The 17,726-nt window shown below is 45.1% G+C and overlaps 1 protein-coding gene across 3 annotated transcripts in view; it reads right to left on the bottom strand.

Moving 5' to 3' along the window:
- The window catches only part of plekhg4b (pleckstrin homology domain containing, family G (with RhoGef domain) member 4B), a 210,802-nt gene that overhangs the window by 105,382 nt on the left and 87,694 nt on the right, over nt 1–17,726 (bottom strand). For all 3 annotated transcript variants that reach the window (XM_078198318.1, XM_078198300.1, XM_078198309.1), the window contains exon 2: nt 7,832–8,029. In XM_078198318.1, coding sequence (XP_078054444.1) covers nt 7,832–8,029 — 198 coding nt within the window. The remainder of the gene's footprint in view (nt 1–7,831; nt 8,030–17,726) is intronic.

The following is a 17,726-nucleotide window of genomic DNA, read 5'->3' as shown; positions in this document are numbered from 1 at the left end:
TTGTAGTACAGTGCACAGTTCTAGTCTCCATATTACAAAAGGATATATTGCTGTTCTTTCACTGTTGCTGGGTCATTATCCCAGAACTCCATCTCTGACAGCATTGTGGATACGCCTATACCATATGGATGGCAGCAGTTCAAGAAGGCAGCTCACCACCATCTTTCCAAGGGCAATTATGAATGGGCAATAAAAATGCTGGCCTCGTCAGCGACGTCCACATCTCATGAGAGAGTAAATTAAATAGAGAGGCATTGGAGAAAGGCCCCGCACTCAACCCTGGAACACCTAGATAACAAAGACACCTATGTCAGACTTCTATTTATCGACTACAGCTCAGCCTTCAACACTATTATTCCTACGAAACTCATCTCCAAACTCTGTGACCTGGGTCTCGACTCCTCCCTCTGTGACTGGATCCTGAACTTGCTAACCCACAGACCACAATCAGTTGGGATAGGCAACAACACCTCCTCCACGATCATCCTCAACACCAGCGCCCCACAAGGCTGTGTTCTCAGCCACCTACTCTACTCCTTATACACCTATGACTGTGTAGCCAAATTCTCCTGCAACTCGATTTTCAAGTTTGCTGACGACATCACCATAGTGGGGGATCTCAAACAATGATGAGACAGAGTACTGGAAAGAGATAGAGAATCTGGTGAACTGGTGCAACAACAATAATCTCTCCCTCAATGTCAACAAAATGAAGGAGATTGTCATCGACTTCAGGAAGCATAGTGGAGAACATGCCCCTGTCAACAGGGGCGAAGTAGAAATGGTCGAAAACCTCACGTTCTTAGGTGTATAGATCACCAACAACCTGTCCTGGCTCCCCCCATGCCGACACTATAGTTAAGGAGACTAAGGAAATTTGGCATGTCAACTATGACTCTCACCGACTTTTACAGATGCATTATAGAAAGCAATGTTTCTGGTTGTATCACAGCTTGGTATGGCTCCTGCTCTGCCCAAGACCGCAAGAAACTACAAAAGGTTGTGAATGTAGCCCAATCCATCACACAAACCAGCGTCCTATTCATTGACTCTGTCTATGCTTCCCACTGCCTTGGCAAGGCAGCCAGCATAATTAAGGACCCCACGCACCACGGATATTCACTCTTCTACCTTCTTCCGTCAGGATAAGATACAAAAGTCTGAAGTCATGTACCAACCGACTCAAGGACAGCTTCTTCCCTGCTGCCATCTGACTTTTGAATGGACCTACCTTGCATTAAGTTGATCTTTCTCTACACCCTCGCTATGACTGTAACACTACATTCTGCACTCTCTCATTTCCTTCTCTATGCACGGTATGCTTTGTCTGTATTGCGCACAAGAAACAATACTTTTCACTGTATGTTAATACATGTGACAATAATAAATCAAATCAAATCAAACAAAGTGTAAAAAGATTACAAGTACAAAGGCAGAATTGAGAAGTTAGAGGAAAGATTGAACATGCTGATGCTCTCCTCTCTAGAAAAGTGAAGACTGAGTGGTGACAAAATAGAGATTTTTAAAATTGTGAAGGGTTTCAATCGAGTCGATGTGGAGAAGATGTTTCCACTTGCAGGGGGACCAGAATTAGGGGCATAGTATAAGGTAGTCATCAATAAATCCAGTAAGGAATTCAAGAGAAATTTCATTACTCACAGAATGGGGAAAATGTGAAACTGAATTTACCACATGGAGTGGTTCAGGCCAATAGCACAGCTGCTATGAGGGAAAGCTGGATAAATGAGGGAAAAAGGAAGAGGAGAATATGTTGATATGTTTGGATGAAGTAGAACAGGAAAAAGCCCATGTGGAGCATAAACACTGATGTAGAATAACTGGGCCGTGTGGCAAGTCTGTGCTGTAAATGCTATGTCAAATCTTTGTAAAATTGTGCTGGCCACAGGGTTGGAGACGTTGGGGAGACAAGGGTTCCAACCCTATTTTTAGATCCCAACCGCCCTGCTAATTCCAGACAATTCAAGTGTGCTGGAAACACAAAATTCAAAGACACCAGACTCAAGTCATTGGAACACATAATCCCTACAGCGCAGAAGGAGGCCACTTGGCCCTTTGAGTCTGTACCGACTCTCTGACAGAGAATCATGCAAGGTTCTTACAGGAACAGGGTGAGGCCATTCAGCCCCATGAACTCCTCAAGCTCCCAGGTAATTTGAAAAAAGTGCAAGGCTTGAACACATTTCTTTTGTTTGCGGCGAATAGGTCTCTGCAAACCAAAGGAATATGTCCAAGCCCTGCGTCTTTTTCTCTTTTCAACAATATTCAAGTTCTGCAATACCAAACAAACATGTTCACATCCATAATCCTACTGTCTGTTTCCTGCACCCGAACCTATTCCCTATCTTGTCAATCGGTTGACCCCAATCCATACGCTCCCAGTTTCGTAATGAATCATTCACATGGAAGCTTACCAAAATACATTCTGCAAATTCATATTACGAAACATCCACTGACACTTTCTTATCTATCGTATTAGTTACCTCAGTAAAAAGTTCAACCAACTGAATAAGCTAGACATGACTTAACAAATCTTTTACAAGTCATGTTAAGGACGCCGTGGAAAGCTCTCAATCTCCACAGGATAAAGCTTTTAAAGGTTTGGCAAGCCAATCTGAACTCGTGGGCATGAATGATTGAATTAACTAGGCCCAGGATTTCCAATCACTGATGTTCCAGTTCTACTGCACCAACTGGTTCCGTTTGTTTGTCTTTTCAGAACATTTGTGTACGCATATTTCTACCTATGTTTATCTATACCTGTTATTATATTTTTATAAGTCAGAAGGTCACGGGTTCAAGTGTCAATCCAGAGACAATGAGCATCTAATCTAGGCCGACACTCCAGTCACGTTCTGAGGGAGTTTTAACAGGTGCTGTGTTTTGGATGAGATGTTAGTCTCAAGGCCCTATCTGCCCTCTTGGGGTGGGTATAAAAGACCTCATGGCACCAGTTCAAAAAAGAGCAGGGGAGGTGTCCTACCTGTCTTGATCAATATATTTATCTCCCAACTGAAATCAGTCGAAAAAAAATGATCTGTTCCTTATCACTCAGCTGTTTGTGGGAGCTTGCTATGCACAGATTAGCATTGCAACAGTGATGATACTGCAAGAGTACTCCATAAAGCTGTCTGGATATTCTGAGGTCCTGAAAGACCTCTACCACCCCCCAAGGCAGTGCATTGTAAGTCTTCCTTTGCTCCTTTTTATATGTGCAATAGCTTCAGAGAAACGGGTGGGATTTTCCGGTCACACACACCTCCAAGGTCGTAAAATCCCGCCCGAAGCCAACTGACCTTTGCATGGTCCGTGTCCTGCCCGCTACGATTCCCATGGTGGGCGGGACAGTAATAATCCAGTCCATGAACGTTCCTTCAAGATAAGAACCGGTATGGGAGCCCGGGTTGGTGGAAGGTTCTAAACCTGATCCCCAAATGCAGCAATGTCATGTGCATTGGTTGAGGGAGTGATTGGATTTTGATGTGATGCCCCTCATGATCAGATAGGCTTCTACCCATTCAAGGATCACATGTGAATAGTGGCACTTTTAAGTCGAAGCATCAGACTGCTGGTGGAAGCATTGTCCCTTGTGAGATGTCAAAGACTTTGGGTAGGGGAGGGAGCAAACGAGGGAAAATCAAAGAACAAAAAGACTACGCGACCTTTTGGTAATAATACACTATTCATTTACCAAACAACTTAGATAATTGCCTTCACCTATTAACTCCTGAGAAGAAAGGTTGCAGTCAGCATTTCGAAGGTTTGACCAATCTTTGTGATCAGGATTACATAATTAGCCCATTCTATTAACTTACTCTATTTATCAAGTAAAATCCTTCAGCTAAATCTTAAGTAAAGTTTATTTATTAGTCACAAGTAGGCTTACATTAACACTGCAATGAAATTGTTGTGAAAATCTGCTATTCACCACACTCCAGCGCCTGAGGGAGAATTTAGCATGGCCAATGCACCTAACCAGCACGTCTTTTGGACTGTGGGAGGAAACCTGAGCACCCGGAGGAAACCCACACAGATACGGGGAGAACGTGCAGAATCTTTATGTCATTTGTTTAATTTTGAAATCAACTCACAGAAGTTCCCTTCAAAAAGTAAGATTTCCCGCTTACATTTTCTTAGTGAAAACTCAGTTGGAAGTTTGTTTTCATTGGAGCAGAGGAGGGGCGATCTGATCGAGATTATGAGGAGCATGGACAGAGTGGATAAGGAGCAACTGTTCCCCTTAGTTGAAGGGTCAGTCGCAAGGGGACTTAAGTTCAAGGTGAGGGGCAAGAGGTTTTGGGGGGGGATGTGAGAAAAACATTTTTTTACCCAGAGGGTGCTGACGGTCTGGAATGCACTGTCTTGGAGGGTGGTGGAGGTGGGTTGCCTCACATCCTTTAAAAAGTACCTGGATGAGCACTTGGCACATCATAAAATTCAGGGCTAGGGGCCAAGTGCTGGTAAATGGGATTAGGTGGGAGGTCAGGTGTTTCTCGCGTATATAGGCTCGATGGGCCCAAGGGCCTCTTCTGCATAGTATGATTCTACGAAGTGTTAGCAGAGGGTATGCTGACCCTCTCTCCTGTGTTACAGGAGGGAGCCCGTGAAACACTCCTGGAATCTCAGCCCTAACTGAAATGCTGCATGAATTTCTGTTTCCCAGGACAGTGCAGAAGCGGACCTACTGAGGGCAGCCGGAACACACAGCTCACCAGGTGGGAATTCGGTTTTAACCGGACGAATGTCACCCGCTACGCTGGAAAATGTGACTTTTGCTACGCTTTGCTTGGTCTGTCTCAAATATGCGGCTGGAATACAGCTCGCACTATTGAGACACCTCTCACTACCTCACCTGTGTAGCCATTATCCTTGCGCAAGTCCGCACAACAAGTGTTGAATGATCCAACTCTCGGCGCATCACAATCAGAGGCTAACCCACATACACACGCTTTCTAGCAGGGGAGTAATTCATAATGGTCAGCGACAGGTCTGTTCTCCTCCCCACCCCCCTCTTCCTGAGGGATTGAGACTAATGTTGTACTGATTTTCCCAGTCAGCTGAAATCAGCAAATGCAGATTGGATTGGCCCTCCATCCATGCTGGACTGTAAGGTGAGGATACACACTGCCTTCACTAACTGAACCACTGTGAGATTTAATAATGAGACTTAACAGAACACTGACCAGCTTTCATTCCGAGCACTGAACCTCACCTAATGGGAGCATGGATTGGAGAAAGTGTGGAGATGGGTGGTCCTAATTTCCTGGGCATCCAATTTCCTGGTTATTGGACTTAAACAGCAGAAAGGCACGTTGAAGTCAGCCACGGCTCACCTATAGGGGTGGGTACATGTGGGTAACGCTCTTGTCTCTGCGTCAGCAGGTTCAAATCTGCCACCAGAGACTTGAACATGTTATAGAATCATAGAATCCCTACTGTCCAAAGATATATGGGTTAGTTGGGTTGGCCATGCTAAATTGCCTCTTAGTGTCAGGGGGACTAGCCCGGGTAAATGCATGGGGTTATGGGGATAGGGCCTGGGTGGGATTGTGGTCGGTGCAGACTCAATGGGCCGACTGGCCTCCTTCTGCGCTGTAGGATTCTATGATTCTATGAGTACAGAAGGTGGCCATTCAACTTATCGAGTCTGTACCGATCACAATCCAACCCAGGCCCTATTCCTGCAACCTTCATTTAGCCTGCAAATCCCCCTGGCACTAAGATAAATTTAGCATGCTCAATCAACCTGACCCGCACATCTTTGGACTGTGGGAGGAAAGCGGAGCACCCAGAGGAAACTCATGCAGACACGGGGAAAATGTGCAAACTCCGCATAGACAGTGACCTGTGGCGGAATTTTTCGGCCCTTCTCGCCGACGGGATGGGAAGACCCAGCCGGAGGCGACCTTCTGCGGCATGTTCCCCAACAGCTGGATGGGTGAGCCAACCAAAATTCGAAAGGTGTTTAGTGGCGGGCAATGGCAAGCCGTCTCCGCTGCCCTGGAGACATGCTGCAGGGTGGGGTGGAGGGGGGGCGGGGTGGGAGGTGGTGGGTGGGGCTTGGAATCCAGCCCAAAGCTCGTTTGTTGCTATTATTGTCACATTGCTGCTTGTGGGGCATGGCTGTGTCAAAATTGAGTGCTGTATCTCCTACACTGCAAGAGTGCCTACACTTCAAAAGTAACTTGTCGACTGTAAAGTACTTTGGAAGGTCCTATGGATGTGAAAGGCTCTCCATGAACGTAAATCTCTTTTTGAAATCGCTGCCTATTCCACACTCTTGCCAAGCAAGCTGCCACGTTTAATAACTGACTTTGACAATGGACCTTCCAGGACATTCTGCCAAATCCCCTCATTATTTACTATTGGGTGGCAGCTGTGTCTTGTAAAACGAGTCCTTTGATTTGGACGGATTTACCATTCGCTTCCCTTTGCACAACCTTTGGACCTAGGTAGAGGGTGTAGTCACAGGTGAGTTGAAACACTGGCCTGGATTTTCCAGTCCCGCTGTGACGGGACCCACTGTGGGGGATGTGGCGGCCTAACCAAAAGTCCACTGATTTCCGGCGGGACTGGGAGATCTCGACGGCAGGCGGAGTTGGAAAATCCCAACTGTTATCTTTAGTTCTCTCCTCCCAGAGATGCCATTTGAACTTGTGTTTCCGGTATTTTCTGTTTTTTTTTACTTCTGACACTCCCGTCTCCCTCTCCCACTGTCCTTCACTGAGCAGCTTCTGAGAAGTCTCCCTACCAACTCCTCATTTTTCCTTCCCTTATCTTGAAATACACTTTTCAAAACTTTTTGTTTTCAACATGTTTCTCAGTTTACAGCTTGCACAATCCCTCTCCTACATACTCACAACTGCTGCCAAATCTTTTGCAAGTAGCAGAATTTGTTCAGTCAGACAAACATTATTATTTCTTGCTCCCATTGCCCCACCCCAATTATAAGTTTTTTCTTATATAATTGAATGAATATAGCAAGCAGACAACTAAGGCAAGAGAAGGAACTTCCATTTATCCGGCAATTTTCCTGATCTCAGAATATCCCCAAGTGCTTTACAGCCAATGAAATAGATTCAAAGTGTGGTCACTGTTATAATGTATAAGAAAGTCTCGCGAGCTCCCCCGAACAGCAATGTGATAATGATCAGATGATATGTTTTAGCGATGTTGGTTGAGGGATAAATATTGGCCAGGACACTGGGGAGAACTCTCTATCGTTCTTCGAAGAGTGCCATGGGGTGTTTAACCTCCACCTGTAAGTTCAGATGGAGCTTCAGTTTTACGTCACATGTGAAAGACGGCACTTCCAACAGTGCAGCATTTCCTCTGTCTCGCAATGGATTCACGGCCTAGCTTTGATACTCAAATCTCTGGTGCAGGACTCGTACCCAGGACTTTCTGATTCAGAGATGAGTGTGCTTCCAACTAAGACAAAGTAGAAAGGACACTCACTTCCACTTTTTACCTCTATACCCTGGTCTGCACCTCAACTTAACCATTATCTCTGTTCAGCAAATCTCTCCAACACATTTAATCCCTTAAAGTCCTCCATTAGCAAGAAAACAATTTGCCTGGAGACAAGAATTCTGGAAGTAGTTGCATGAAATCCGAGACCTGCTTCATGCCCTGCTTTTTACCATCACTCATGACTGGTTCTGGACTTAACAGGGCTCCACTAACTAAATCCATCTCATCCCAGCCAGACTAAAATTGCTGTACAGTCCCTCAAGATTCTCCTTGTATTATGTGTGCTCTTTAAGCCACCAACAATGAACGCCCTTGTAACCTGGGGTGAGCCTCTACTTACACATGTGTCCTGTTGAATGCACTGCAGGATTCTCTTGGCAGGAACGAGAAAATCAATCAGACAGCGGAGTCCGTCCCCTCGATACGACTTCTCCACCACGTGGAAGAGCTGCCACAGGACAGTGGCCGCAGTGGCTTCGAACGGCGGGTACAGGGCCGAAAGCGTGTTCTGTATGTAGGTGTCGAGGGACTCAGAGTCCTACAGGAGGAAAATACAGAAACAGGAGTCAATCATTCTGGCAATCCATGCACGTCAACATTATCGGAACACATTCTGAGCTGAAAGTGAGGAGACCTGCTTTAAAAATCTCTAATTCAAAGCTTAATCAATAGAAAGAAAGAATGCATTTATACAGGGCCTTTCACAGACTCAAGGCATCCATAGAAACATAGAAGCAAGAAGCAGCAGTCGGCCATTCAGCCCTTTGACCCTGCTCCACCATTCATTAGGATCATGGCTGATCATCAAATTCATTTCCCTTCACCCTTTAGTCCCATCTAATTTCTTCTTAAAATCACACAGCATTTTGGTCTCAACTACTTTCAATGGTAGTGAATTCCACACATTCACCACTCTCTGGGTGAAGAAATTTCTCCTCACCTCAGTTCTAATAGGTTTACCCCTTATCCTCAAAGTGTGACCCCTAGTCTGGGCTCCCCAACCACTGGGATCATTCTTTATGAATCTACCCTGTCTAACCCTGTTAGAATTTTATAAGTTTCTATGAGATCCCCTCTCAATATTCTAAACTCCAGTGAATACAATCCTAACCAACTTAGTCTCTCCTCATATGACGAACCTGCCATCCCAGGAATCAGCCTGGTAAACCTCCGCTGTACTCCCTCAGGGGAAGCTGAGCAAATAAGTAGAAGACTCATGTGGAGCATAGATGCCAGTATTTGCCTGTTGGGCCATATGGCCTGTTTCATTGCAGTAAATTCTGTACATAGAATCATACAGTGCAGAAGGAGGCCATTCGGCCCATCGAGTCTGCACCGACTACAATCCTGCCCAGGCCCTATCTCCACAACCCCATCCATTTACCCTAGCTAGTCCCCCGACACTAAGGGGCAATTTAGTATGGCCAATCCACCTAACCCACACATCTTTGGACTGTGGGAGGAAACCGGAGCACCCAGAGAAAACCCACGCAGGCATGGGGAGCCAAAAGAGAAAATGCTGGAAAATCTCAGCAAGTCTGGCAGCATCTGTAAGAAGAGAAAAGAGCTGATGTTTCGAGTCCAGATGCCCCTTTGTCAGACATGGGGAGAATGTGCAAACTCCGCACAGACAGTGACCAAGCCGGGAATCAAACCTGGGTCCCTGGTGCTGTGAGGCAGCAGTGCTAACCACTGTGCCGCCATGCCACTCCTTAACAAATAGCAAACAACAGAAGTACAACAAATAGTATTGCGGCTAAAGCATTGGGGACGATTGTTATGTTGACAGAGACGATGTGAATTCAGGATCCTGTTTAATTGAGAAGGAAATTACTCAGAACAAAGGAATTCTGAGGTACAATAGCAAATTAAATACAAGATGGAAACTGACTCAGATAATTTCCTTAGAGCTTCAAGCAGAACTTATCTACTAAAATTACAGTAATGTCATGAATAGCCTTCCTGACCTCTTAATTGAAGAGAATCTGTAATATAAGGCTATGATATGGTGGATTGTAATACACTAAAACAAAATTGCATTAACAAGTAATCCCAATTCTCTTCCCACACCTAGTGGTGCACTAAGGTCGTCCTTTGTCCATTTCCAGAGCTAGTAATTCCTAGAGTCAGTTAGCTAGATGGCTGGTTTGTGATACAAAGCGACACCAACATCGCGGGTTCAATTCCCGTACAGACTGCGGTGATTCTCAATCTTGCCCCTCACCTAAGGTGTGGCGATCCTCAGGTTAAAGGACCACCAGTCAGTTCTCCCCCTCAAAGCCTATGGTCACCTGGGACTATGGCAACTTTACCTTTGATTCCCGGAACAGTTCAATAGCTTGACAAGCACCATCCCACATTGAGCACGGCTGACCAGGAGTTTAGTCTGACACACTGGGCGGGATTTTATGGCCTCACCGGAAATTCCCGCCCAAGGTCAACGGCCATTTCCATTGTCCGCCCCTCACCTGCTCCGATTCCGTGGCGGGCGGGGCGGTAGAATTCTGGCATCTCAACTTGTTTTACCAAGTTATGAATAATCCTCCCTTGGCCAGCAAGTCCTGGAGTGGGACTCGAACCCAGAGCTTCTGGATCAGCAACAGCGATGCTACCCACTGCGCCACAAGATGACTGTGTAACAAGCAAAACATGCATCAAACTTGTATCTGATTTTAATTGCTCTCTTGAGGCCTTCTTTTATACTGGAGGTTCTAGATTTGGAGCTTACTTATGGCATTTCCAAGCTTACAGCAAATTGTATTAACATATTGCTATAAAGGAAAGACAAGTATTCATACAGCGCCATCATGACTCCAGGGGGTTCCATCGTGCTTTCGAGCTAATGATGCACTCTGGAAGTGTAGGAAATCCAATTTGCACACAGAATGCTCCCACAAAATAGCCATGACTGGATAACCTGCATGAGGGATAAATAATGGTTAGGACATCAGAAGAACTCTTCTTCAAAATAGTGTCATGGGATCTTTCTGTCCACCTAAGAGGGCTGACGGATCCTCTGTTCAATGCCTCGTCTGAAAGGTGGAAAGGAAGAGGACATCGGAGATCAGGAGTTAAACGTAGCTTCCCCAGAACGGGCACATAAAATTAAGATGGCTGCTTATGTGGAGGATAAGCACCAACGGGGACTGGTTTAGCAGACAGGGTCTGCGTTGTATTTTCTATGTAATTAAGTGCAGTCCTAAGGGAGTGCAACCTTGCCAGAGGTGCTGTCTTTGAATGAAGCAATGAACTGAGGCCCTGTTGAGGTGGGTGATGAAGATCCCATGGCAGCACTGGGAAAGAAACAGAGGAGTTTGTCTGGTGTCGTGGCCCATGTACATCCCTCAATCATCATTTATCTTAAGATAAAAGCAAAATACTGCGGATGCTGGAATCTGAAACAAAAACAGAAAATGCTGGAAAATCTCACCAGGTCTGGCAGCATCTGTCGGGAGAGAATAGATGTGGAGATGCCGGCGTTGGACTGGGGTAAACACAGTAAGAAGTCTAACAACACCAGGTTAAAGTCCAACAGATTTATTTGGTAGCAAAAGCCACTAGCTTTCGGAACAGGATGTTCCTTCATCACAGCCTGTTCCGAAAGCTAGTGGCTTTTGCTACCAAATAAACCTGTTGGACTTTAACCTGGTGTTGTTAGACTTCTTACTGGGAGAGAATAGAGCCAACATTTTGAGTCTGGATGACCTTCATCAGAGCTCTGTCATCTAGACTCAAAACGTTGGCTCCATTCTCTCCCGACTGATGCTGTCAGAGCTGTTGAGGTATTCCAGCATTTTCTGCCATCTTTTATCTTTATGTTTGTGGGGCTTGATGTGTTCCAACCTTAGGTTATGTAACAGTGACTACATTTCAAAAGGATTTCATTAGATGTAAAGTATTCCGGGGGGGATCCCGTGGATGAGAAAGGCACTTTTTAAATGCAAACCTCTTTGTTTTGTTTTTCTGGTTCATATTCACTGACTCTTGTTGCAAAACCCTGGCAATATGTTGGGCAATGCTATCCAGACCCTCGCATTTAAAACTACAATGTCAAACATAAAAGGCAAATCACAAATTAAAAATACAGACAGCAAGCATAATGGAAAGAGCGGCATGTTTTCTTGTGACTTTCTTGTTAACAGTCTTAACTTGACTGCGATTGCCGCTGCAGGTTTTTTTGAAAGCTTTGATCAATGACCTGATGGTATCTCAAAACACAGTTTTAAGCAGCAGATTTTAATCGCAAGATTTGAACATTTGCCACAATGTGGATCGCCCCAAGTTTTAACAGAACAATCGTTTCTACCAGTGAGAAATTCCTCATGGACGCAGGATATGAATGTGTTGAACTTTAGACTCTCAGCGTGGCAAGTGGGGGCCTGTGCCAACACACTGGCATCCTGAAAAGTAATTCCTCAGCCTGACTGCTGTTCCTCTGGATAAAAAAAAACTGCTGCAAGAGGCACGCCACTTGTAACAGGAAAGGGACTAAATTCATCAATATTGCAGAGTCAAAAAGGGTGTTCTCATTCCCTTTCCCCACTTGAACAATGGGAAGCTTTTTCCCAGGTCAGAGGTGACGATCACGAGGGGTCACAGGCTCAAGCTGAGAGGGGCGAAGTATAACTCAGACATCAGAGGGACGTTTTTTACACAGAGGGTGGTGGGGGCCTGGAATGCGCTGCCAAGTAGGGTGGTGGAGGCAGGCACGCTGACATCGTTTAAGACTTACCTGGATAGTCACATGAGCAGCCTGGGAATGGAGGGATACAAACGATTGGTCTAGTTGGACCAAGGAGCGGCACAGGCTTGGAGGGCCGAAGGGCCTGTTTCCTGTGCTGTACTGTTCTTTGTTCTTTGTTCTTTGTTCCCCCCAAAGGTTCCTGTGTGCTAGTTGTGTAGCCCAGTCATCAAACAGATTTGATTTGATTTATTATTGTCACATGTATTAGTATACAGTGAAAAGTATTCTTTCTTGCGCTCTATACGGGCAAAGCATACCGTGCATAGAGAAGGAAAGGAGAGAGTGCAGAATGTAGTGTTACAGTCATAGCTAGGGTGTAGAGAAAGATCAACAAGATGGTGATCGTGGATCGATACGTTGCACTGTTATTTCAGATTATCCAGAGTGTGATTCAGAGGAATATCATATACTTGTATAAATGAATTTTGTATCCATTTTAAATTTCTGGCAGGTTCTATGGGGCAGGTTCTCTGGGCACAATATACTAAACTATATCATGATTTGCTTTGTTTTGGAATCAGAGAATCCTACAGTGCAGAAGGAGGCCATTCGACCTCAATCCCACCCAGGCCTTATCCCCGTAACCCCATGCATTTATCCCAGCTAGTCCCCCTGGCAATTTAGCATGGCCAATCCACCTAACCCTTTTCTCTTGGACTATGGGAGGAAACCGGAGCACCCGGAGGAAACCCACGCAGAGACGGGGAGAATGTGCAAATTCCAAACAGACAGTGACCCAAGCCGAGAATCGAACCCGAATCCGTGGCGATGTGAGGCAGCAGCGCTAACACTGTGAATGGCCTCCTTCTGCACTGTAGGCATTCTATAATTCTTCTGCTTGTATAAATGAATTGGATATCCATTTTAAATTTCCGGCAGGTTCTATAGGCACAGTATACTAAACTGTATCATGCCCTGCTCTATTTTAGTGGACATGTAGTCACACTTTAAAGCCCAGTGTGTTTCTGCCCCCGGTATTTAACAATTACTATGTGTGTCGCTGAGTTAGAAGACCCACTCCAGAGCCTTGAGCACAAAATCTAGGCTGTCACTCCAGTTTCAGTACTGTGGGATTCCAGCATTGTTGTTGGTGGCGCTTTTCTGTTGTGGTCCAATCTGTCCTCTCAGGTCAATGTAAAAGATCCCGTTTGAAGAAGAGCAGAGGTTATTTTTTATTCAGGGCATGTGGGCGTCACTGGCTGGCCATCATTTATTGCCCATCCCTAATTGCCTTTGAACTGGGTGCTTTGCTAGGCCATTTCAGAGGGTACTTAAGAGTCAGCCACATTGCTGCAGATCTGGAGCCATGTGTAGACCAGGTCAGGTAAGGGTGGCAGATTTCCTTCCCTAAAAGGACGTTAGTGAACCAGATGGGTTTTTATTACAATCAACAATGGTTTCATGGCCATCATTAGATTTTTAATTCCAGATTTTTACTGAAATCAAATTTCACCATCTGGATTCAAATCCACTTTCTGAGAGCATTACCCTGGGTCTCTGGACTATTAGCCCAGTGACAATACCACCATACCACTGCCTCCCCCATCCTCAGTCACCTGGCCAATATTTAAACTTCAAACAACAGATTATCTAATTACTATCTCATTGTAGTTTGTGGGACCTTCCTGAGCATAAATTGGCTGTCACTTTTCCTACATAATAACAGAACACATGTCAGATGTATTTAATTGGCTCTAACGCACTTTGGAATGTCCAGTGGTCATAAAAAATATTAAATAATGGGCGGCACAGTGGTTAACACTGCTGCCTCACATCGGCAGGGACCTGGGTGCGATTCCTGGCTTGGGTCACTGTCTGTGTGGAGTTTGCACGTTCTCCTCCTGTCTGGGTGGGTTTCCTCCAGGTGCTCCCATTTCCTCCCACAGTTCAAAGTTGTGCAGATTAGGTGGACTGGCCATGCTCAATTGCCCCTTAGTGTCCAAAGATGTGTTGGTGAGATGGATTAGCCATGGTAAATGTATGGGGTCATATGGATAGGGTGGGAGAGAGGGCCTGGGTAAGATAGTTTGTCAGAGAGTTGGTGTCGACTCGATGCGCCACATGACCTCCTTCTGCACTGTAGGGATGCTGTGGATTCTTATGGTTACAATTGTATCCCTGCTCCCATGAAGCCGGTTCATTTTACAACATCCTTCAACAGCCTTTTCTCAGTAGACTGTTACAATGCTGTTGGCTCAATGCACTATTTGATTTCACTTGTATTCCTTCAAATATTTTGCCTTAACTGTAAGCGCACATGGAAGTACACATACCCTCCCCCCAAACCCAGCGAAGGAAACTTTACAAGTTAGCATCACTGCCAAAGATCTGCATCGGGAAATCTACAGCAATCTGCCTTTTTAGGACACCTTTAACATGGGAAAAAGAGGTGAGCCTTAAGGAGGGTTCAAAAAGAAGAGTGAGTGGTAGAGAGGACGAGAGGTTCATCGAGGGAATTCAGAGCTTAGGGACTAGGCAGCTGAAGGTATGACCACAGCGGACGCACAAGAATTCAAGGAACACAAATTTATCAGAGGGTTGTAGGATTGGAGGAGCTTATAGAAATAGGGAGGGTGAAGCATTGACAAACTCTGAACGTGGGAATGAGAATTTCAAAGACGATACTGCCAGAATGAGAGTTATTGTAGGTGAGCGAGTGCACGGTGATAGTTACATGTGATTTATGTGCTGCACTCAAGCTTATGGTGTGTGGGAGATGAGAGGTCCATCAGGATGAGTCTTGGAATGTTTGAGTCTGGAAATAAGAAAAATGTGGGCAGAGACAGACCAATTCACAGAGGTGGGAGCAAGCAAATCATAATGGAACAGTTAATTCTGATGGTTCAGTGGGGGATTACGTAATGTGCTCTAATACTAAACCGAGTAAGGTCACATGCTCAGCTCTGCTCTGTGCTGAAATCGCAATTGGCAATTTGCTGAGGGTAGCTTGAATGGATCTCAAAGTCCCCACGCTAGGGATGACCCTGTTGGAAATTGTCCACTGAGGGATTGCATTGACAGTACAAATCATCCAGACTCACAATCAAACCAGTGAATGAAGTTTGGCAGGGATTGACTCCAAAGAAACCATAAGTTTATTGTGCATCTCTTCGTGCAGGAGAGGCAGAAGATAGGGAGGAAATTGAGGGGCTATTCATCAAGTGACAGATGACCATTTGGCCCATCCTTTGCATGTACAATATAGGCTTCATTCAGCTTAGCACATCTGAAGTTGAAAGATACCGAGAAGATAGAAAACACTTTTGGCACGGGACACTTTTTATCGTGACTAATCTGTCCTCACAGTACATTCCCAAAGGACATTTATTCGTGATTCCACAAAACTGTGGCTCCAGTCAAAGCAGGAATGGGACTGACCAGTAGTCAATTTAATATGCTAGCTTTGAATTTTAAACAGTATCAGGATTTCACAATGAGATACTAATATAGGACACTGTCAAGCCCAGATTCTTTTCTCCACTCTTACTTTCCCTTCTGTTTGCGCCCGTGTTACTTTGCATAGAATTATACAGAATGTGGAGAACAGAAATAGGCCATTTGGCCCAAGGGTCTTTGCCGATGCTTACTTTCTTCCAGTTCACCTCATCTACCCTTGTCCCCCTGTTTCTTTGTACCTCATCTGTTTATTTAGGTTCCCCTTAAGTACATCAATGCTACATAGAAAGCATTCTTCCTTGTTGTATCATAGCTTGGTATGGCTCCTCCAAGACCGCAAGAAACTGCAAAAGGGTGTGAATGTAGCTCAATCCATCACGCAAACCAGCCTCCCATCCATTGACTTTGCCTACTCTACCCGCTGCCTCGGCAAAGCAGCCAGCATAATTAAGGACCCACACATCCCGGACGTTCGCTCTCCCACCTTCTTCCATCGCGGAAACAATACAAAAGTCTGAGGTCACGCACCAACCGACTCAAGTACAGCTTCTTCCCTACTGCCATTAGACTTTTGAATCACAGAAACCCTACAGTACAGAAAGAGGCCATTCGGCCCATCGAGTCTGCACCAACCACAATCCCACCCAGGCCCTACCCCCATATCCCTACATATTATACCCACTAATCCACACATCTCAGGACCCTAAGGGGCAATTTAATCATGGCCAATCAACCTAACCCGCACATCTTTGGAATGTGGGAGGAAACCGGAGCACCCGGACGAAACCCACGCAGACACGAGGAGAATGTGCAAACTCCACACAGACAGTGACCCAAGCCGGGAATTGAACCCAGGTCCCTGGAGCTGTGAAGCAGCAGTACTAACCACTGTGCTACCGTGCCGCCCTACCTCAAATGGACCTACCTCGTATTAAGTTGATCTTTCTCTACATCCGAGCTATGATCATAACACTACATTCTGTACTCTCTCATTTCCTTCACTATGAATGGTATGCTCTGTCTATATAACACGCAAGAAGCAATATTTTTCACTGTATACTAATACATGTGACAATAATAAATCAAATCAAATCAAATTAAACTTGCTTCCTTGTGGTAACTAACTCCGTATTTAACCAAGAGATAAAAAATATTCCCTAGCATACATATGGCAATCTATCAGAACTCTATAAAATCTATCTTAACTTTACAACTGACACGATTAAGCCCTGACTGCACTCACAGATGCCATTTCCAGAGGCCAACAGGACAGCATATTTGTTCTAATAAACTTGCTTTACACATACAAATTACATTTAATTACTATAATTAATTTCAGTGACATGGCGATTCTGACCATTTAACACTAATGGTCCTGAAAGTCTGCAAAGACGATGAAATGTTCTTGCCAAGAATCTAACTCTTCCTCAAGTTACACTTGGTTGGATAGATCAAGTTATGCTGTCCTGTGCTTGTCCTGTAAGGAAAGATTGTTCCCTAATCTCGCTTGTAAAGGTACAGCAACATTTCCACATTGTTTGAAATACCATGTTGTAAAATTTAAAGCTCTGCCTGTGTTTGTTGATGGATTCCATGGTGCTTTTGAAAGAAAGGCAGGTGCCCAGGTCTACATTCCTTCCTTAACCAACAGTCCCAACAAAACTGGATCTATCTGTCACCATCTCTGGAATAACTGTGAAGGTGACTCATTGTGGCTTCAAGTTTTGAAGGGTTTCTTATCAACAATATTTATATATGTACAAGCTTAGTCGGCAGAATGTCAATACGCAGTCAACTCTCTCCCCCTCTCTGGCTCCAACTGAGGTTCTTCCCTGACCCAGGATGCATGCCCTGGTGCCCGATTGGCTCTGCTTCCTGCGCTGCCTCTTCATAGGGTACAGCCCAATCACGTGGCCGTCAGGGATCGCCTCCCGCACCCCCTCCCCCACTCTTAAAGGTGCCACATTACCACAATCCCATTGTTCATGGAACTTCTCACAGGCAAAGTGGCAAAGACTGCCTACAACAGTCTGATTCATTAGTGAATCATTGTGAAGCCCTTTGGGGCATTTCTGAGAATAGTGATGAGGTACAT

Source organism: Mustelus asterias, chromosome 2 (genome assembly GCF_964213995.1).
Source record: "Mustelus asterias chromosome 2, sMusAst1.hap1.1, whole genome shotgun sequence".
Taxonomy (NCBI): Eukaryota; Metazoa; Chordata; class Chondrichthyes; order Carcharhiniformes; family Triakidae; genus Mustelus; species Mustelus asterias.
Note: the sequence above shows the minus strand (reverse complement) of the source record. Positions and strands in the feature narration are given on the sequence as shown.